This window comes from Myripristis murdjan, chromosome 6, assembly GCF_902150065.1.
Source record: "Myripristis murdjan chromosome 6, fMyrMur1.1, whole genome shotgun sequence".
Lineage (NCBI taxonomy): Eukaryota > Metazoa > Chordata > Actinopteri > Holocentriformes > Holocentridae > Myripristis > Myripristis murdjan.
In genome coordinates, this window is record NC_043985.1 from 771,299 (window position 1) to 794,933 (window position 23,635).

The following is a 23,635-nucleotide window of genomic DNA, read 5'->3' on the forward strand; positions in this document are numbered from 1 at the left end:
CTGCATACCGGTCTCTGCATGCAGCCCAGTTTTGTAACCTTGCGGACCTTTGCATCTACAAGTGCAGCAACTCTATCCACATCCAGACACAAACTATAAACACATCAGTGTGCACATCCCTGTCAACTTGTGTGCATCTGCTGCCCGTTTCGACATGAACATTAAGTATATCAGGGCCTTAATGCTAAGGTATGGTAAGCTATATCTTGCTATACCTTGCCATCAGTAGATACCCATAAATTTGCGCTAAAATCTAATGTGGTACAATCTGCATTAGAACCAGAACTGTGGACAAACCATGGACAAATGAGATAACAAAACAAAAACTTTACCCACCTATCACTGCTGAAAAATATTACAGAACTAACGGTGGAATACACCCTTTACCTCCTTCATGTGTTCTTGATTTCCAGCCAGTCACAGCATTGGACATACCGACTGACAAAGCACCCTGGCTGGGCAGAGATGAGGCACTGAAAGGCCCCTGGAAGGAGGAATCATCTGTTGAGGACCAGGAGACATTCATTTCCCTGTCTCTGCCCTCAGACCTGGGCACAGGCTCTTCAAGCTGAGGAGAGAAAGGCAAGCAAGTACCTGGTAAACAAAAGACAATTTATCGCAAGCCCTGGACTCTAGTACTACAACATTCTTACAGCATCTGTATGTATGCCTCCTGTGTCACATTTAACATTAAAACAACAATTTCTCAAAACATGCAGGGGTACTAAAGATTTCACAACATATAATCAAAATCCCTCCATTTTCATAGTTGAATTTAGGTTAAAACATCTACATTATAATTTTTTGCTTCTGCAGATAACAAAGTCGTCACCACTCCATCACTGAAATTGTCCTTTAATGATGATACTCATAAACATCCATTAGTGATCAAAGCAGCTGTCATGTCATAGTTATCACAGTGTTATGTTAGTCTTACGAGCAGCCCCTCAAATAAAGCATTATCCAAGATTTTGATATGGCACATCTAATCATTCTAATCAGAAGTAAATGTAATGTGCCATTTACACTGAGATATTTTCTTCCACTGTTGTTATGATTTTAGTCCAAATGAAAATCCCTTAAAGTTATATAATTGTGGAGGTCTGACAAAAATGTGCAGCAATTCTTGTGACATTTAAACAAAATCTGTAGGACTTTACATGTTTAATTACTTTTGCAGCTTTTGTGAAAAGAGAGCAATGGACTTGAGAATTTCCATTACATTTCATGTGAAAACTTCTTATTTGAACCTGCATTTGAATTAAAGTTGCATTTCCACCTTATTAAATATTAATAGAAGAAAAAAATTATTTAAATATTTTAAATTGTATTTAAATATGACCTAGACTTTAGCCTGATGGTGGCACAAGAGGGACTATTGTAAATGCGCATTTGGGACTTGGGCCCATTAACTGAAAAAAAATGAAGTAAGTTGATATGTTAAACAAGCTCAATCTCAAAAAAAGAGTTGCTTTTTGGACTGCCAGTTATACTAGAGTGATTGTATTTACACCAAATTAATGTAAGTCCAAGAAAATTAAGGCTATTTTTTATTTTTATTTATTTTGAAAAACTGACTTAATTGGAAATTGGTTCTATGGGCTGCCATAGACAGAAAGAAAGAAAGAAAGAAAGAAAGAAAGACATTGTATTTCTGAGCACTGTAATTTCTCAATAGGACATCAAAAAGATCCTATACCATTGCCAGCTGGTATCTTGATGTGAAATCCAACTGAAAGCGGTGTAGTGTGTATGCCTGTAGATGGCTATAGCTTATGGAATTTTGCCTGTAGCACACACACTCTTGGTCTGTAAATGAGACTTGGATGGAACTTGTGTAGCTCTTTAGCAGGAACTAATGCTTGTGCATGTAATAGGGACATTTCATCACAAGTTTTTGTGTGTATCCATACCTTTTTAAAGACCATATCATCTAATTCAGCACTGGCTGTCACATTATCGCTGACCACTGTGTCTCTTTGTAACACACACACCGACACACACTCCTCTCTGTCTGGATGGCTGGCTGGATGGAGAGCTGGGAAGAAACAAAGGAAGACAGAAACAAATATGGCAAACTGCTTCCTACTACAGTGACCACGATGTGATTTGGGTTACTGTTTTATGAACAGAGTGGCATAGTTCATCTAACACCTGCCTTCAATCAGCTCATCATTTCTCCAAGATATCAGCACTGGCTCTTCACCTATTCATCCCAAGATTGTTCTGGGAAGCAAACCTCCCTAGTCAGATATATTTGAAAATCTATTTGTTTTGTTGTTGTCTGTCTTTACTGTCTCAGTTTTGTTCTTGTTCTGCTGTATACCAGTTAGTTCACTGAGAGAAACAAAGAAAAGAATCAAATTCCTGATAAAACACAAAACTGTAGCAAGGCCAGAAGACAATAATTCAGATATGGATGTTGCTGCAAAGAAGCTACAAATTGTAAAATGTGGATGCCTCACACACATCTTCAAACCAGCAGCACAAAAGATCTAGTGACACCAATTCAGTATCCAACCAAATGTGAAATATGGTCATAATCTCATCTAACCCACCAAAAAAAACTTTTGAGATTTATATCTAATAACAAACTACAGGATATATGGAGAACTGTGCACCCTAATATAATAGATTACACATATTTTTCTCACCCTCAAAATAGCTATAGTAGAATAGACTACTTCTTTATATCAAAAGTGGGTTTGGACAGGGTAGTAACGAGTAAAATTCATGACATAATTATTTCAGACCACGCCATAGTCTTGTGTACCTTGACCCCGAAAAAAAAATGCATTTTCTCATAGGATATGGAGAATGAATAGAAATGGAGAATGAATAGAAAATATCTCAGGGACAGTGCGTTTGTGACGCTTATTAAAATTCATATAGATCTATTTCTCCAAACTAATGTGGAAAAGGGGAACTCTCAGGATAGACCGGAAAATGGGATATTTTGGGACGCATTTAAAGCATATATAAGAGGAATAATGCAAGGATTTGAAGCAAAAAAGAAAGCTGAACTGGACAGTGAAATAAAAAGACTAAAGCCCAACACACACCGGCGGCGTCCGACGCGCGTCAAACAGCCGCCCCCATTATTTTCTATGTGAGTCCGCACACCGGCGGCGGCTAGACGCGCGTTGACGCGCCGCGCCGCTACCTTTTACGCCACTGTCCTATTTCCAGCGTCGACGCGCCTGAAAAAGCGTATTTTTTCCCTTGCGGACGTCCATCCCAGCTTCCGTAGCTGCTCTTCTTCTCTACTTCGGTGGCTCTTTCCTGTATTTTAATAAAACTGTCAGTCAAACAGATCTAGTTTACATTACAAATAAGCGCTCTGCTGGTTTGAAGGATATATTGCGGTAAACATGTCCGTTATATGCACCGTTTTTTCCTGGTTTTCCATTTTAAACATAACTGGAACTACCGCACTACTTGATCAGTAAGCTACTGCCCATCACTGGATATTACGTTATGGTAGCCTGTCATACAATGCTGGTTGATCTGGTTGATTTGTCTTTTTTCCGTGGCATGTAGTTTTTTTCCCAGTTAACGCCGACTGATGTTCTACAGCGCGACGCTTCCAGTTTGTGTTGGGTGCGTCAAGTGACGCGCGTCAGCTGACGCACCGCGACGCTACGCTGCCGGTGTGTGTTGGGCTTTAGGGAACTTATACATTGCCTTGCGAAACAACACAAGTCGCAAGTTAACAACAGTACTACAAGTAACAGAACTACAAGAAAGAAGAAGAATCTAAATCTAAAGTTAGATAGTTCATTACTTAAAAAAGCTAACGACATTAGACATAACTCAAACAAACTTAATTATATTTCTGCTAATAAATCAGGCAAACACCTATTTTCTCTGGCTAAAAAAGTCCTAAAAAGACAACCCATATCTCTAAAAAACTCTTTAGACTTGACGATACGAGACAATAGCATAATCAATAAAGGATTTAAATCATTCTATGAAAACTTGTATACTTATACTTTATATCTTAAGTAGAAGAACATGATTCTCTTCCCTTTCTTAAATCACTTAGGAAGAATTAAATAGAGACTTTACCTGCATGTAAATAAGGAATGCCATTAACAAATTTCCTCTAAAAAAAAAGCAACTGGAATAGATGGTCTACCAGTTGAGTTTTACGCAACATTCTGGTCAAGTATCAATACTCTTTTTACTTTACTTTTTATGAAGGTAGTAAACTCGGCTCAAAAAAACAACACACTTCCACAAACGATGTACTATTTCTGTTATACCAAAGCCAGGTAGAGAATGTGACAGACCTGCTGACCTATTAGTTTAATCAATTGTGACAAAAAAAATAATAACTAAAGCTATCAATAACAGATTAGTACACGTCTTACCAGAGATTATTCATCATAACAAAACTGGATTTATACAAAACAGAGACGCTAAAACTAATATAAGAACGTGTCTATCTGTAATACAATATGCAAAAAAATATAAGAAAGATGTAACACTTATGGCGGCGGATGACAAAAAAGCCTTCGATCGGCTTGAACGGTCTTACTTGTATAAAGTATTAGAAATGTACAATTTTGCACTGAAATTCATTAATATGATAAAAACAATGTATAAATCAACAAAGGCACAAGTATTTACTAATGGAATTATCTCTGAGCCCTTCTTCTTGACTAGAGGCACAGCTCAAGGGTGCTCGCTATCGCTCTCTTTGTTTGCATTAGCGACTGAACCATTGGCTGAAAAAATCAGGCAGACAGAAGAAATAACTGGTATTAAAATAGGGAAGAAGGAACATAAACTTAGCTTATTCGCAAATGACTTATTACTGTATTTAAGCAATGCAAACACATCGATTCCATCTGTTGTTAAAATTATTACAGAATTTTCAAAATTTTCAGGTTATAAAATGAATGAAAGTAAAACTGAACTAATGCCAATAAGAAATAGTACAACTAACCTGGGAAACTTAAAGCAATTTAAAATACAAAAAGGAGTATTAAATACCTAGGATGTTTTATTAGTGCAGATAAGCTACAGTTATATAGCTTATACTGAAAGATGGTGGCTCGCAGTGGTGCAGCGGCTTCTCGAGCTCCCGGGATTAAGTCTTTTTTACCGACCTTTGAGGCCGCTTTTAGCACTAGTCTAGTGCTAAACTCGCGTGTTAAGTACAGCTCAACCAAACTGATGGTCATCAGAGACAGTTCGGTTACTACAATTTCACCGAAGCTGAAATCTGCACTCGGAAGACAGCGCCTCCTCAGGACAACGGAGTGGCGCAGCAGAGTACGGCAAGCAGCGGGCAAGAGGAAGCGGTGTGCCCGCAAACAGAAGAGGGGGAAGCGGGCGGGTGCGCTAGCCCAGCTAAAGGCTAGCAGACCGCCGATTCCAACTCTCTTTCAGGCCATCGTCCGCTCACTGGATAACAAAGTGGACTTGTTACATCTGAGGCTGAGTGTTTCTACAGAGATGAGGAACTGTGCTGTTCTTTGCCTCACGGAAACCTGGCTCAACAACAACATGCCGGACTCAGCCTTCCAGATCGACGGCCTACAGCTTTTCCGAGCGGACCGCGACCACCGGTCGGGGAAAGCACGGGGAGGAGGACCACAACACCGTCTCCTCCTCCATCACCCTCAGCACTGGCTCGCCACAGGGCTGTGTGCTGAGCCCCCTCCTGTTCACTCTGCTGACGTATGACTGCTCGGCGAGACACCCCAGCTGTCATATAGTTAAGTTTGTGGACGACACAGCAGTAGTGGGACGCATCACTAACAGCGATGAGTCCAATTACAGAGAGGAGGTGGCACACTTGGTGCAGTGGTGCAGTGAAAACAACCTCTGCATCAACGTGAAAAAGACTAAGGAGATGGTGGTGGACTTCAGAAGGGACAAGCGCCCTCTCCCTCCCCTGCACATCGGAGGAGCAGCTGTGGAAGTGGTCTCCAGCTTCAGGTAACTGGGTGTGCCATATCCAGTGACCTCACCTGGAGTGCCAACACTTCCCGTCTGGTCAGGAAGGCCCACAAGCATCTCTGCTTCCTCAGGAAGCTGTGGAGAGCTGGACTGGGGAGCTCCGTCCTGAGGAGCTTCTACCACTGTGCGGTGGAGAGCGTCCTCTGCACCTGCATCACCGTGTGGCACGGCAGCTGCACTGCTGCTGAGAGGAAGGCTCTGCAGAGGGTGGTGAAGGCTGCACAGAGGACTGGGGAGCAGCCTTCCCACCACCTCGGACCTCTACACCTCACGATGCAGGAGAAGGGCCCTCCGCATCATGAAGGACTCCACCAATCCGGCCCACAGTCTGTTTCAGCCCCTCCCCTCAGGCAGGCGGCTGAGGAGCCTCGTGAATCCCAGTACCGGGCGTCAGGTTCTGTGGCTTGGTCCATTTTATATTCATATACACTGTTATTGTCACTATACACTGCCATTTCTGAGGCTGGTGACTCGGATGAACTTGTCCTCAGAAGCAGAGGTGACTCTTGGTCTTCCTTTCCTGGGTCGGTACTCATGTGTGCCAGTTTCGTTGTAGCGCTTGATGGTTTTTGCGACTCCACTTGGGGACACATTTAAAGTTTTTGCAATTTTCCGGACTGACTGACCTTCATTTCTTAAAGTAATGATGGCCACTCGTTTTTCTTTAGTTAGCTGATTGGTTCTTGCCATAATACGAATTTTAACAGTTGTGCAATAGGGCTGTCGGCTGTGTAGTAACCTGACTTCTGCACAACACAACTGATGGTCCCAACCACATTGATAAAGCAAGAAATTCCACTAATTAACCCTGATAAAGGCACACCTGTGAAGTGAAAACCATTTCAGGTGACTACCTCTTGAAGCTCATCGAGAGAATGCCAAGAGTGTGCAAAGCAGTAATCAGAGCAAAGGGTGGCTATTTTGAAGAAACTAGAATATAAAACATGTTTTCAGTTATTTCACCTTTTTTTGTTAAGTACATAACTCCACATGTGTTCATTCATAGTTTTGATTCCTTCAGTGAGAATCTACAATGTAAATAGTCATGAAAATAAAGAAAACACATTGAATGAGAAGGTGTGTCCAAACTTTTGGCCTGTACTGTATATACACTATAGTACCAAAAGTATTCGCTCACCTGCCTTTACTCATACTATGAACTGAAGTGCCATCCCATTCCTAACCCATAGAGTTCAATATGATGTCGGTCCACCTTTTGCAGCTATTACAGCTTCAACTCTTCTGGGAAGACTGTCCACAAGGTTGAGGAGAGTGTTTACAGGAATTTTTGACCATTCTTCCAAAAGCGCATTGGTGAGGTCACACACTGATGTTGGTCGAGAAGGCCTGGCTCGCAGTCTCCGCTCTAATTCATCCCAAAGGTGTTCTATCGGGTTCAGGTCAGGACTCTGTGCAGGCCAGTCAAGTTCATCCACACCAGACTCTGTCATCCATGTCTTTATGGACCTTGCTTTGTGCACTGGTGCACAGTCATGTTGGAAGAGGAAGGGGCCCGCTCCAAACTGTTCCCACAAGGTTGGGAGCATGGAATTGTCCAAAATGTTTTGGTATCCTGAAGCATTCAAAGTTCCTTTCACTGGAACTAAGGGGCCAAGCCCAGCTCCTGAAAAACAACCCCACACCATAATTCCTTCTCCACCAAATTTCACAGTCGGCACAATGCAGTCTGAAATGTACCGTTCTCCTGGCAACCTCCAAACCCAGACTCATCCATCAGATTGCCAGATGGAAAAGCGTGATTCATCACTCCAGAGAACACGTCTCCACTGCTCTAGAGGCCAGTGGCGGCATGCTTTACACCATTGCATCCGACGCTTTGCATTGCACTTGGTGATGTGTGGCTTGGCTGCAGCTGCTCGGCCATGGAAACCCATTCCATGAAGCTCTCTGCGTACTGTACTTGGGCTAATCTGAAGGTCACATGAAGTTTGTAGCTCTGTAGCAATTGACTGTGCAGAAAGTCGGCGACCTCTTTGCACTATGCGCTTCAGCATCCGCTGACCCCTCTCCGTCACTTTACGTGGCCTACCACTTCGTGGCTGAGTTGCTGTTGTTCCCAAACGCTTCCATTTTGTTATAATAGAGCTGACAGTTGACTGTGGAATATTTAGGAGCGAGGAAATTTCACGACTGGATTTGTTGCACAGGTGGCATCCTATGACAGTTCCACGCTGGAATTCACTGAGCTCCTGAGAGCGGCCCATTCTTTCACAAATGTCTTGTTTCACAGTCTGCATGCCTGAGTGCTTGATTTTATACACCTGTGGCCAGGCCAAGTGATTAGGACACCTGATTCTGATCATTTGAATGGGTGAGCGAATACTTTTGGTAATATAGTGTATTTTCTATTTATATTTACATATGCTGTTTATATTTATTTATATATACTGCTTATAGTTATACATACTGTTTATATTCACACATATTGTTCATATATACTGTTTATACTTATATTCTATATCTACACTTCTCTTTTACCTTGCTTTATTTATTTATTTAGGCTTATACCGGGACCTGAGTGCTAATTTCGTACCACTAGCATGTAAATTTGAGCTGGTATGACAATAAAGTTCCTTGAATCTTGAATAAGGAAAATTTCTTACCCTTAATTAAAAATCTGAAATATTGAAATATTGAAATATATTTTATTTTATAATATTGAAAGATCTGAAGATTAATCTAATAGGTAGAATAAACCTACTTAAAATGATGTGGCTGCCAAAAATATTATTATACATATTCCAATCTGTTTCTATAACCCCACCTAATACTTTTTTTAAAGAGATAAACTCATTAACTACATCATTCATATGGTCCAATAAAGTTCATAGACTAAAGAGAAAACTACTGCAATGTCCACGAAATGAGGGTGGTCTCAGTCTATATGACTTAGAGCTTTACCACAATGCAGCTCAAATGTTCTACATTGATCGGATAATTAATAATCCAAACGAGGAACCATGGATCGATATTGAAAATCATCAGTTACAACCAAGTAACCTACTGTTAGCCCTTTTCTCCAAAAAGAAGGTCAAAACAGTAAATTTTTGGATTAAAAGTACCTTAAATGCGTGGAAGAAAGTTAAAAAGATACTAGGTCAAGAAATAGAGCTTCCACTAAACATACAAATCTGGAATAATCCATCGGTAACTATTCAAAACTGTCCACTACGGAATACATGGATTGAATGTGGAATTCATAAACTAGCAGATGTGGTCAATAACAACTCATTACTTTCATTTCAAGAACTTAAGGACAAATATAAACTAAAAAACCAAGCCAATCCCAGCACTCATAGGGCAAAGGCAAGGAAGCACCCTGGACAGGTCGCCAGTCCATCGCAGGGCGGATATACTACAGTAGAGACAAAATTCATAAGTTTGATATCAACTACTCTGACCTGTGTGTAAAATGTGGTAAGCAGAGTGACTCCCTCATCCATGCCTTTTGGTATTGCGGGAAAATTAGAAAGACGTGGGAGGACATTGAAAAAAGGTTGGCAGTAGTTTGTAAAACAAAGGTGATATTATCACCAGCAAGTTGTATTTTTCAAAGTATGGGGAGATTAAGACACCCAGCGACTTGGCAAATTCTATATTCATCTTTAGTTTTTAAGAAATTAATTCTCCAACATTGGAAAAACACCAAACCCCCCACCATTTCACATTGGAGAAACCTGATGAAATATTATTTGAACATGGAAAGGGCAATAATGGAGGACAACAAGAAAGAAAAAATCTTCTTGCAGGTATGGAGTTTAATCTGACTCACTGTAAACGAGAGCTGCAGAAAACCACAACATAAGTATACGTTTAAAGGAACTTTGTATTGTGTATTTGTGTGTGTGTGTGTGTGTGTGTGTGTGCGCATGTGCGTGTATGAGTGTGTTTTTCTTTCCCTTTTTTTATTTTATTTTTTCTTTCTAATACTCTCGTGATATTTGTATCATGTCATTACTATTATTATTGTTATCATTATTAACATTATCATCACAACTTCTATTATTATTGTGAGTTTTGCAGTATTAATCAGTATACAGGGTTTTCCCTGCCTTATAATTTCTTAGGCGCACCGCCTAGACGTTTTCACCGACCGCCTAGATCAAATGAACGCGGAAAGGGGAAAAAACGCACATCGACATATTCAATCTGCGGCTCCTTTAGGAATCTGTTGTTGATGCTAGCTTGGATTGTCCGGAGGGAGTTAGGCGGGTACTGGGCCATACGTCATGAAATACTGACAACGGAATTAACCAATCACTGCAGCGAATAGTTTCTGCGTGGACGCTGAGAGGGTGGCTTTCAGCCGCGACATATCCGCTGTAGGCTCGGCGGAGGTGGAACGTATGAATCGCCTAGCGCGAAAAACACAAGCGCTCGCAAATACCAGTGATACAATGGCAACATAGCGACTTTCCAAAATACCCCCAAGAGACTTAATAACCTAACGTTAGTCAGAAACTTATTCATGTAACGTTTGTTGTGTTTGTTTTTGTGCCGATATGCCATGCGCTGGCCGCCCATCTCTCCCTCGTTCCACTTGCTGATACAATGACAACTTAGCAACTTCCCAAACTCCCCCAAGTGACTAAATCCCCTAACGTTAATCAGAGACGGATTTGTGTAATTATTGTGTTCGTTTTTATGCTGCTATGCCGTGCGCTGGCTGCCTTCCCATCTCTCCTTCGTTCCACTTGCTGTTCGCTTTGCTTTTCACACACAAGCACCCAGCCCCCCCGCGCAGTAAACAATCAGCTGTATACTAGTTTCCAACCGTTTGGTTTTTGTATTAATTTCTGTACTTTATTTTATTTCCTGCTACTGTTTGTGTTTGTACGTATTTTGTCAGTATCTTAGATCTTGCCATTTATGTTTGTGTGTGGAGACATTTGAGAAAATAATTAAAAATAATTAAATTATGAAATATTAATCTAATGTCCAAATAAATCGGTTAATCAATTAACCCCACCCCCTGGAACCGCGCACACCCCCTACCGCCTAAGACCTAAAATTGGCCAGGGAAAACCCTGAGTATATATACGCATGAGAGGGTATATTTTGTGTATGTGTATGTATGATATAAATTTTTAAAAAAATTATAAAAGTATCTTATTCAAAACGAGAACATGTCATACCAGTGCTGTGCAAGAAGTGCTACAGTGCTGGCTGCAATCCACCAAGACAGGAAGTTGACCTCATATCAACAAACAACAGCCTCAGTGTGTGTGTGAGTGGATACGTGCCAGTAGACCTACTGAGAGTGATCTCATCTAGTATGGCTGGTGATGGCAGGAAGGATGTTAGTTCATTGCATTGATGCTGAAAGGATGTACTCCAAATTAAGCAATAGCTCAGCAATGCATGAAACGAAAGAGGTAAATCTCATCAGTGTTTGGGACAAAAAAAAAAAAACTTTTGAAAATTGAAAAAAAGTAAGTAAGTAAATTTTATTTGTATAGCACTTTTCACAGAGAAAGCTCACAAAGTGCTTTCCAAGATTAAAAGGGAGGAAAAAAAAAACATGATTGCATTCAAACAACAAACATGAATGCATACAATCATACACACAAACAAAATAACATATTAACAGCAAGTCGGGTGTCAGGTCAAAAGGAACGCCTGCCTAAACAAATATGTTTTAGGGTGCTTTTTAAAACTGACAACAGATGCTGCAGCTCTCAGGGTCTGGGGGAGAGCATTCCACAGTTTCGGCGCAGCTGACTCAAAGGCTCGATCTCAAGAACTCCAGAAGTTAAAACCAGAACTTTAAACTAGATCCTATAGCGCACTGGAAGCCAGTGTAAAGATGCCAGGACAGGAGTAATATGACGGTCTTTCGATGTTTTAGTTAATAGCCTAGCGGCGGCATTCTGCACAAGTTGGAGGCGATCAATGGAGGTTTTACTGAGGCACAGAAAAAGGGAGTTACAATAATCCAAGCGGGATGATACAAAGGGGACATTTGGGACAGGCTGGAGGAGGGGCTGAAGAGGGGGTTATACTTGCCCTAACACAGGCCACTCTGCTAACAAAAAATGATAGAAATTTGTTACAGTCTTCAACTGAAGAGACAGGAACAGAGGGCTGAGAAGTCACAAGATTATTTATAATATCAAAAACGACCTTGGGATTTTGCTTATTGGAGGAGATCTCATTTTGTGTGCACTACTGCTGTATGTGCAGCTAAATGACAATAAAGCTTGATTTGATTCGATTGTGTCGGGTTGATAAAACAGTCGGCACTGAAATGAACCCAACAGACGAGCAAATTTGGACTAAAACCCTGTGGGACCCGTGAAACCGGGACCCTGAGCGTGATGTTATACGACTGTATGATCCCAAACCACAGACAGCAGGAGAAACCGAACCACCTCAAATCTGTTTATCACAGGATGTTTCAGAATGGTAAGTTATTTTTGTTAAATATGTTGTGAACTTGTTGCCCGGGAGCGGAGGGGCACTGGCTAAGTTCGCTAGCTTGGTAGCTTGTTGGTCGGGGAGTTGAAGCTAATTGGCTGGCTTGAGAGTTGGTTACCTGGGGAGGGAAGGCGGGCTGTGGGCGGAGTCACTGACGTCAGATTACAGACTGACGTCAGATAACTTCAGGAAGTGAAATCCGCTTGTTTTACAGGGACAGTTTCAAAAAACGGGAGATATGTGAAGTCCATGACAGGTTCTCTGTTATGTTTTCCCAGGAACTTAAAACTGCTCACTTGCTCCACCTCAGCTCCATTGATGAAGACAGAGTTGTGTATCTTCGCCTCCTTTTTTCTAAAATCAACTATCAGCTCTTTGGTTTTGCTGACGTTGAGCAGTAGGTTGTTTTCTGTGCACCATTCTGCAAGATGGTTGATTTCCTCCTGATATGAAAACTCATCATGGAGGCGTGCTACCCGCTATCCGTTGTGCCGACTCCATCATTTGTGCCTGGAGGTGTGTCCGTGGGTGTGTTTTATGCGCTATCCCTACAATTGCTATCTTGAGCACACACTTTAGGGAAAGCGGATAGCGGGTGGTCAGGGCTTTAACAAGAGCGTGCCCAGGCGGCTTCAATGCGCGCCCCGACGGAGCCTCGCCACACGGTCGGACTGATACCGGGACACCTCCGGAATGGACTGAGTTTATTACTCATATAGACTGTTTAGAGGAAAGACTATTTAATTGGACACTTACGCCAGCACGTTTTATTGTTTTATCATAAGCCAGCAGCTGTGCTATATTTTTATTTTTAATATTTTATTTGCCCAATCTACCTTGTCAATAAATTAGTTTACACATAGTTCCACCTCTGCCTCTTGTGTGTCTGTGGTGTGACCCGGGGATTTTACTCAATCAGTACAACCTTGTGACACGTCCACTTGGACACATGTGGCTCCACCTCCCGAATTAACTCGCTTATAATATAATATATAATATGTATATAAAGCCAACTTGCTTTAGCCTCAGTAGAAGCCCTGAGAAAATCTACCTCCCTCTCTCCATCACGGGTTTCGGTTTGTGGATTTAGCATAGTGATAGATAGATAGATAGATAGATAGATAGATTCCTTTATTGTCATTTCGACATTACATCGGAGATGCACTGTGAAACGAAAAAACGATGCATTGGTCACAGTAAAAAGATGGATAAAACACCATAAAAAGTAAAGGAATAAAAAGAAGAATAAGGATAAAAGAATCAGAGAGAGGCAGTATAAATATATAAATATATATAAATATGTATGTACAAATATATATTTGCAAGATTTATGTGCAGAACCAAAACATAATAAATAGATAGTAGAGGTAAAACAGTGTGGCTGAGGTCTGCTCAGCATATTGCACAATGTCAGTGTACTTTATGTGGTGCTAGTGCAGTCTGCCCTTAAAGGCAATGGCACCTGGCACACTGATTGGTGTAATTGGTGTAACGCCCAAAACACAACTATGCATAATATAGCGGGTAGCGCAGGTGTTTTATGGATAGCAGGAGGTGTGCAAGATAGCAACTTTTACAGGGGAACGCCGCTTGCGCAATGCTAAATCCCCAAATAATGGGTTTAGGGACTCTGGTGCAAGATAGGGCCCCAGGTCAACTGTCAGTGCAGGCGGGGCGCAGGCGGTGTAGTGGAAGTTTGGCTGACCGGCGGGCAGTGCACACACGTCACCAAAACCTCAGGTTTCCAGAATGTCAGGTACATTAACAATGCAAGAAATACCCACAAAAACCACTATTCAATGCTACTATCTCAATCAGCACATAAATGTATCTCCATATCGACTGTCCTATCACAGCTGATGTCAGATCAAAGGAGATTGGCACCGTTTGGCAGAGTAATGAAAACCCAACCTGATCACCTGTCAGTCAAACAATGTGTCCAGTACGGTGATGTCTTTTTTCCAGTCATGGTGTCTGGCGCTGCTCGTGTTAACTACACAGTTTTTCTTCCATATGTATAAATATTCCACACATATAGAAAATGTAAAATGCATCAGTTCCTTGCCAGACTCTGGGCGTTTAGAACAGCGAATGTAAAAGCTTTCATGAACTGGGTTTTGTTTTAATCTCTAGTGTGTTGTTGCATCAGTAAGTGATGGAGTCGAAAGTTGCAAAACAAACATGTATTTATATGAATATGGCGAGGATTATCCTTTGAGGTAAAAACATTCATGAAAAATGGGGGCTTCACAGTAAAATTTATATTTGCTTGTAAAAATCAATAACTTTAACAGACGGTGACAGAGCTGGAAAAAGAGAGATGTGAGGCAGGTAGGTAATGGAAAGACGGGAATGAGGCATATGAATGTAAGGATAGATGCATGGATGGATGGATGGATGGATAGATGGATGGCAGGTAGCTCCAGCAACATTCCAGCAGCCAAGACTGGCCTCACTGTCCTGAGTGTGTGTTGCTGCTGCTCTCTTCCTCCATGTCAGTTGTGTAAACGTTCATTACACAAAGGCGAGGACAGGGGCTCATTTGATTGGTTAAATGTGAATCTGCTGTGTCAAACCCACTCCACGCCTTCTCTCCTCTCTTTCATCAGTAGGAGGGACAGCGCAGTACTTGTGTCACCAAGCACGGCGTGCCAAACTTGCAAAATCCACCTGGCCACACCCAGTTGGTGAGGCACAGGTATGCTGTGCCCCCGCCTCACCCAGTCTGTGAAACTAGAGCCCATAATTTAAATAATTATAAAGACAGTTTTATTGTAATTAATTGTAAAATCTGCTGATTTTCTTTTTTGGCAAATTTTTGTTACTGTTTCAGCAATTTTTTGCTAATTTGCTTTTCCCCATGTCTTTTAAGGAAATCAACAGTTCTAACATATAGTTAATGCTTGTCACTGTAGAGTTACCCATGATAAGCAGATAATGGAGACAATCTCTCACAACCTGTATGGGTTTTCATGTTTAACTGCCCTTAGTCTTACCTGTGCATGCTGTGACTGGTGTATTGTCTTCAGGGCAGGGCTGAAGAAGGCAGAGAGTCTCTCTGTCCCGCTGGATCTATAGAGGAGGATGAGCAGGAGGAAACACGAAGAAGAAGAAGAAGAAGAAGAAGAAGAAGAAGAAGAAGAAGAAGAAGAAGAAGAACAACAACAACAACAACAACAGGAAGGATGAGGAGGAAGAGAAGAAGAAAATATGTTTATTTCTAATTTGTTTGATCTTTTTCACTTTTTAGAAGCAGCACACAGAGAATAAGGGTTTCTTTCTTATCTGGTTAGGATAGTGACTCTATATATGTATAACTGTTAAAACATATGATTTGATAAGCAAAAAAACTAGTAAACCAGAAAAAACACTGCTTCTTGGCAGGTTTTTAAATGCTGTTGTTTTCGAGTGTTCCATATTTTCTTAAATGATTCGTAATATTTCCTAAAAAATTCTGTGAGTATTGTGTGAGTGCCATCAACACCTTTGGCATGTTTATTGCTGCATTGTGTGGTCTACACATCAAAGAAAGCAATTTGTTTCTCTGTTGCTCCATGTCAACCCTTGATTCATTTTTTCCCAGCTTGCAAATTGCTGGCCGCTAATGCTACCAAGTTGCTCCCATGGTTCCCATAACTCAACAGGAGCCATGGGAGCAACTTGGTAGCATAAGCAGCTGCTTCAGCCCAAAATACATGATGCTTCCTGTAGCTGGAGCGGATCTAGGTCAGTTAACATTCACACCACAAACAAATCACTCTAGAGTTTGTTTGTGACTGTACTGAGACCCTGTGCTGCATCAAGGGTGTAAACACACCAGATTTCAACCAGACTTAACAAGGCAGGTGTCAAAGTGCACTGAAATCCAGGTGCTATGCAGAATCATGTCTTTTATGAGTGTACCCAGTGTTGTATTATCACACCCATTTAGGACGGAGTGGGATAGCATGGAAGGGTGCAAGGGAGTAATTTTGTCTAGAGCGCCAACATAGGTAGAGTCGGCACTGTTGAGGTCTTAAGTCCCTGATCCACCAAATGGAGCTCACAGCTCTTGTCTGACTGTCTTGGGCCATCTGTAGTCTAAGTTGCATGTCCAGCACCTTCAGACCCCATAGCTTCTTCTTGGCCACTTCCCAATTGATTCAGCATGTTGAATCTGATTGGCTATTCAGCCAAAGCAAATCAGGGCATGAGAGGAAGGATATCTATTTGTGCTTACTTTGTGCAACTGGCTAGCAAGCTAGCTAGCTAACCAGAGAGAGCTGTGCTTTTTGTGATAAACAAACCCTCTTCCACCAGCAGAACACCTTCAGGCTGAGAACACCAGAGTGGCTGCACCTTCTCACACAAATCAGAATTTCCCTGGTTGGGATCAATAAAGTCTATCTATCTATCTATCTATCTAAATCTGTATAATGAAACCATCCACAGCTAGTTAATGCTAGTTTGTTTCTCTCTGTTTGACTTTCTAGTGAAAACTGCCCCCTCCTGGTAGCATGCTGCATGTCATCCAGTAGCTATAATCTGTGTGGTGTGTTCATTTACAACTTTTGTGAAATGTGAGGTGACACAAAGAGATCTGACCATCTGTTGTTGATGGTTCTTTGAAGACCTTCAAGTGCATATCAACATGTATGCAGGCAAGTATGCAAGTATTCAAGATAGCCTGCCTCAACACACACACACACACACACACACACACACACACACACACACACACACACACACACACACAAAGGTCACAAGCAAACCATTGTTCCACCCCTACAGCTAGACACAGTTGTCCAGTGTAATGTCAGAGAAATGTAGGGGGGTATCTCTGGGAGACCTCTGTGCTGTATTACACACACACACACACACACACACACACACACACACACACACACACACACACACACACACACAGAAAGGAACCTCCCATTGGCAGTTTTACTATATCACAGGCATACAGCCACAAACACACACCAAAACAAAACAACAAAAACAAAACAAATTCTTACTTTTTTGGCTTCTAACTCATACTTTAACATTATGTTTGTTAATATTAGAAGTTGTTACACCAGATACAACAGGTACCTACTGATTGAATAAGGAATGCTAATAGTGCTAAAAGGCTGTAATTTGGGCCAAACTGAGGCAATGAACAAACTTTTTCTTTGTCTTGCAAGTGATGCTTAAACAACAGAATTTTTCACACCTGTGTTCCTACATTGATGAATCCCACTGCCTTCATAAACCGAAAGTGTGTGCCAGCTAACCTTGATTAGCATACAGCTGGTATGCACCCTGCCAGTCTCCATAAACGGACATGAGACTGCAAGGTCGTGTTGTGTGCATACACAAAGAATCAGACACAGAACCTGATAAAGTTGAGAGAAGTCAACAATGCACAAACGCAGGGGCATTCTTTGGGGGTGGGCCACTGGGCTGTAGACATAAAAAAAAAAAAAAAAACTTTTACAGCTCTGAAATGGATGTACCACTGCAAGAAATGAACACCATATGACCTGTCATGTATATTTTTCACTGAGCAAGAAAGTGATCACAAAACCAGTAAGGGACACATACACAGATTGTTGTGCCATTGTTCTTGTGCCATGTCAAGGGAAGGTGTAACACAGGAAGCTGCAGTGGTGCAACTGAGCTAAAATCCTCCAGGGTGCAGAACCCAGAGCTCATATTTAGTGTCAATAGTGGATATGAAATAACAGAAAATAAGATGCATAGGATGCTGTTACTGTGAACACTGGTTGTGGAGAGGGATGCACAAGTGATGAAACTATAAATAATAATAAAATAAAAAAAAAGTTTTAGATCAAATCTGTGTGTGTTATGTTTATTTTAACAGATCATAATGCTTGTAAAATAACAAAATAATTGTTTATAAATTATTTCAAATTATATAAATATTATTGTAATTTAAATCCTATAATATTATACAACTTTAGAATTGAAGAAGACACAATAACCAATTATTTTGTACAAACATGTCAGGACTTAAATGTGCTTAACAGGGCTCCAGTGTCTGTAGATTCTGTTCTTAACCAAGAACAAATCTCAAATAAGAAAATATTGGTAAATGCCAGAATCTTCTTGAAAACTGCGTAAGTGGGTTTTAAGAGCAAATATGTTTTTAAGCAAGGTTGGTGAATGAAGCCAAGTGTTGTGAAGCTGGTGAAAGTGAGAAGATTCATGCAGCCTTTCAAAAATAAGTCAAAGCCATTGTGTTGTAGATGTTGAGAGTGTCATCTTGGGAAATGAATCCAAATCCAGTTACAGGATACAATATGGGTAGGAACACCTTGCAGGACTATCAGCCCAATGCACACTGGATTTGGACATCCCAAAATCAGTGTGGAATTTATGATGGGAGCGCAGACTGACAGTGAGGGGTGAAAAGGTTGCAGAAACATGTTATTTATGACCTGACATCAGCAGTGCCATGAACAAATGTTGCAGTGTGTTGGGATCAGAAACTGCCTATAGCCAATGCCAGCCCACTTTAAAATGAGGTGAGGTATGTTGAGGTGGCTCGGGCATCTGTTTCGGATGCCTCCTGGATGCCTCCCTGAGGAGGAGTTCTGGGCATGCCCCACCGGGAGGAGGCCCCGGGGAAGACCCAGGACACGCTAGAGGGACTATGTCTCTCGGTTGGCCTGGGAACGCCTTGGTGTTCCTCCTGAGGAGCTGGCGGAAGTGTCTGGGGAGAGGGAAGTCTGGGTGTCCCTGCTTAGACTGCTGCCCCTGCGACCCAACCCCGGATAAGCGGCAAAAGATGGATGGATGGATGGATGGATGGATGGTATGTGTGTTAAATTAATGATCATGATGTGTCCTAGTGAAGGTCCTTGAAATTAAAAACCCCTGTCCTAAAATGGGTGTAAGTCACTAGCCTTGCAACCTTACCCTAAGGTTTTTTTTTTTCTTTTTTCTTTTTTAAGTGAATAGCCTAGATTGTGAGATTACAGTTAGCATTAACAGAGCAGTGATTATCCTGCTGCTGCTATGTGTCACCCTACTTGCCTGTTGTGCAATTCCTGTAGGATGAGCTGTCAAAATGACCTCATATTTAGTTGTCTGATCTTTAATCACTGAGACCAATGACCTCTTTGTCCACTTGTCTCAATAGATCTGTTGTCCTAGCTCCATGTTCTCTTCTCTGTCTATCATCAACACTGTACAGAAAAGTCAGATTTGCACAAAAAGTTAACTCTCCATGATATGGGAGACAATGGGCCTCAGTTATCAATCTACTCCTGTGTTACTGTAATAGCTGAGTGAGACACTCTTAGCCTCGTTCCAGACCCCTGAATCACATGTTTACTTAATAAAATTTCTAGCTATTCAGCAGGTCTGGTGTTGGCAAATTCAACTGTGGGTCAAATGTTGATGTAATTAAGCTGTGCAAGAGCCAGAGAGATCATAGCATATCAGTGAAAACTGGCTAACATGAGAAAATGTTTAATAACTGAAGATAAATAGTTAAACAGATAACATCTATTAATGTCTACTAACAAGAGAAGAGAGAATAAGTCTCTTATCTTAAAGTATTGAGTATTTAGGGTGTCTTCTGTTGAATCATTCCTTTTTGATGCTGTTTTCTCATAAAATGCAGGCTTTTGCTTGCCAGTGCCTGCTTTTCATTATATGGTTGACATAATAAGTTTTTTTTTTTTTTTTTTTTTGTCTTTACAGTCAAGATTATTAGGCAAAAATCAGGCCCCTTGAAAGAGCCGCCCAACAAATTTGTTCTTGAATGTCACATTATAAAGATTTAAGAGAAGTCACCACATTCATCATAATCTTTTAAACAGAACATGGTACAGACAAACCTTACAACTGCTCTGCTGTGTGATCATTTCTACAATCAGCCTAGTTCCCTAACCCTAAAACAGTGTGTCTCCAATAAAGGAGTTCCATTGAAGAAATTTTGAATGGCAATATTAAAAAATATAAAATAGATTACTTCAATATCTCCACTAGGATGATGTGCTTATGTCCTCCAGCAAATGATAGAGTTCCCAAGAATAAACTGTGTTTAAAACACATCTGTGCCAACTTATTTTAATGTGTTAAATGTTTAAATTGGGCACAGAAGAGTGCAATGGTTTTATAGTGGCAGAATGCACACAGTAGGTTACAGCTATGCAATAGTTTTTATGATGCTGGGTTGTAACACAAAGGATAAGGGCAAAGAAACATATTGGGATTAAACTGTTTCATGCTGTCTAAGTCTTATTAATCACACTGTTGAAATATATATATGCATGTAGGCTACAGTATGTTTTGTTTATTGTATTATTTGTTACTACATGTATTTTTGTGTATGATGACTGGTGGTAAGCATCATTTGAGTCCTTTATCATCAATAAAGTGTACCCTGTTTTATTTTACTCTAAATAATTTTAATTATTATCAATGCTTCTAACCTCAAAAGCACCAAAAAGGCTTCTGCTACGACTTGAGAACCATTTCTGTCACTATACTGAACACTTTGTTAGAAGTGCATAAACACAAATTGCTTTAACCTCAAAACTGGTGCAGAATAAAGGGGCCTGATTACATGTAATCTGACGTGTAGGACATCACAAGACCAAAAGAACTGTGGCTAGTCTGCCTGCCTGCCTGCTTTGCATTTCCTCCCACTTGTTTCAGGTTGATTTGTGCTGATAGTGAGAACAAGTTGGAGCCAGTCAAAGTGGGGGAAGCAGAGACAGCCTGTACAACTTCTATATCAATCAAATTAATTGTATTTAAGTATAGGTAAAGTAATACAGGGTAAACCTTGCTACCATCACTTAGTGTCTAGCAGGTTGAAAGATGCTATATTAGTAATATATTGTTAAAATGATTGTATTATTTTTTTCTGGACCGCTACTAAAAGACAAGGCATAGAAGCTGGTATGATCGACTTTTTTCAGAAATAAGATAGTGAAGCCTCCTTGTGGTGACATTAAACATTGCTAGCAATGACGCAGAAGTAACCAACTGGAGCCTCCTAGTGGTGACATCAAACATTGCTAGGGATGAGGTCTGGCAAGCACGGTCCTGGCTGTATTTACACATTGACCAGAGTTCTCTTTTGGTCATTCTGGTTTTCAAGTTAATAAATGGGTGTGCTTGTGCTAAAACTTGAATCTGCCAAAAAGACACTGGTGGGGAAAAACCTCTTGATGACACAGTTTTTATGTCCCATTGTTTACTGCTGGTCTCTCTGCTGTAACTGAACTGCCTGCTAGCTTTGACGAAAAAAAGCACTACATACCACAGAGAACAGGTCTGGTAACAGTAAGCTCTTAAGCTAGGGGCTTCATCAAGTCAAATACACAAAAGACAGAGCCGAGAAAGAAAGAGAGACCACTGAGAATCCCTAATTTGGTTCCTCTGGTTTCCCGACTCATCCCAAAAACAAGTGTGAATATAGATGTGTGGGTAAGAAAGAATGTGTATGAGAGTGTGTGAACATACTGTGTATTTGCCATCCGTTCATCCATCCAGAAATACACTCTCCACACTATGGACTGGCAAGCACCTTTAGTCTAATGCCCAGCAGATACAGGATTTCTGGGGATCTACTCGGGGTAACTATATTAAAAATCATCACACCTAGAAAAAAAACCAGCGTCTCCAAAACAAATAATTTATCAGCCTTTTTAAATTATGTGATTAAATTTCAGACAATGTATGTTGAGAAATTCTAGACTGTTAAGCAGTGACTGATCAATAAAAAAAAGATGTGTAAACTTTAACTTTAGTGGAAGTCAGCATGGCATCACAACCAAATATATGCACACAAATCAAGTATACTATCAAAACTGCATTGATTTATGTTGTTTTCACAAGAAGGACCTGCACTAGTCAATACAGTGTGTGTGGGTATGAGCGCATGTATGTAGATATGTACACAAAGGATATGAGAGAATGCTGGTAGTGTGTATGGATGTGATAGAGAAAGGCTATGTGAATGTGCCAGTAGTGTGTGTAAATGCAGTGTGAAAGTCTGTAGGGTTGTGAGTGTAAAAGGCCACATGAGTGTGCTAGAAGCGTGTTTAAATGTGATTGAGAAAGGACACAAAAGTATGCCAGTAGTAGGTATTCACGTCGACATGTGTGCACTGACGGGGACAACTCATGCAATGTTTCAACGTCTGAGCACTTGGACTGCCACCCTTGACAAGAACCCTCCATTCCAATATATGGACGTGGATGACGATGAGTTTATTGATGGTGCCAATGGAAGCGATATAAATATTCAACAGTATGAACACTATAGTTTTAATCATTTTGATCATACCGAATACAAATCTTATGAGACTGGCAATGATATAGATCCTGAAAATAATTTCTATAATAATATAAATAACAACTGCCAGTACTACACCAACGAGCAATTTAAAAAGGTTGATATGGAAGGGACATTCTCAATGATACATTTCAACAGTCTGAATAAAAATGTAAGTAAAATAAAGAAATATCTTGCGCAATTCAATAAATTCAGTGTCATCGCCGTCTCTGAAACTTGGCTGAATGATGAGAAAGAATTTAATGTGGAATTGGAGGGCTATGAACTGTTCACCTATAACAGGATAGACAGAACAGGAGGAGGAGTTGCCCTATATGTGGATATAGCCTTAAGATGTAGTGTGGTACAAAGTATGACATATAACATAGATAACATTCTTGAATGCCTTACAGTTGAAATTGTTTTGTCTTTGAAAAATGCAAAAATATGGTTATAAGTTGTATATACAGAACACCTGGAACATAGACACTTTTAACAACAAACTAGACAATATGTTTAGCAGCCTTAACAACAATAAAGTGCACTTAGCATGTGGTGATTTTGACATGGATTTACTTAACCCACATGGCAAGAAAAAAATTACAGATTTTGTTGACTCAATGTCCAGCAACAGTCTATTCCCAGTCATCACTAAACCAACCAGAATAACCACAGAAGTAGCAACATTAATCGACAATATTTTCATTAATACAATTGAGAGCCAGCTGGACTATTAATTAATGACACAATTGATCATTTCCCTATCTTTGCTATGTTTCACCATCATCTCAAGATGGGAACCAAAAGTAAGAACAAAACATTTAGGCTAATAAGATATAGAACACCTGAAGCTGTTGCTGCCCTAAAGGTGGACCTTAACAGACAGACCTGGAATGAGGTCTTTGACACAAATGACCCAAACAAATCATATGATGCTTTCTTATC

At 40.6% G+C, this 23,635-nt stretch overlaps 1 protein-coding gene across 2 annotated transcripts in view; it reads right to left on the reverse strand.

Moving 5' to 3' along the window:
- The window catches only part of akap13 (A-kinase anchoring protein 13), a 270,096-nt gene that overhangs the window by 113,240 nt on the left and 133,221 nt on the right, over positions 1 to 23,635 (reverse strand). Inside the window, exons 13-15 of one of the 2 annotated variants that reach the window (XM_030054645.1) lie at positions 15,405 to 15,480; positions 1,914 to 2,038; positions 388 to 568 (exon numbers count right to left, since the gene is read on the reverse strand). In XM_030054645.1, the coding sequence (XP_029910505.1) occupies positions 388 to 568; positions 1,914 to 2,038; positions 15,405 to 15,480 (382 nt within the window). The remainder of the gene's footprint in view (positions 1 to 387; positions 569 to 1,913; positions 2,039 to 15,404; positions 15,481 to 23,635) is intronic. The other variant, XM_030054644.1, reaches the window with a different exon arrangement.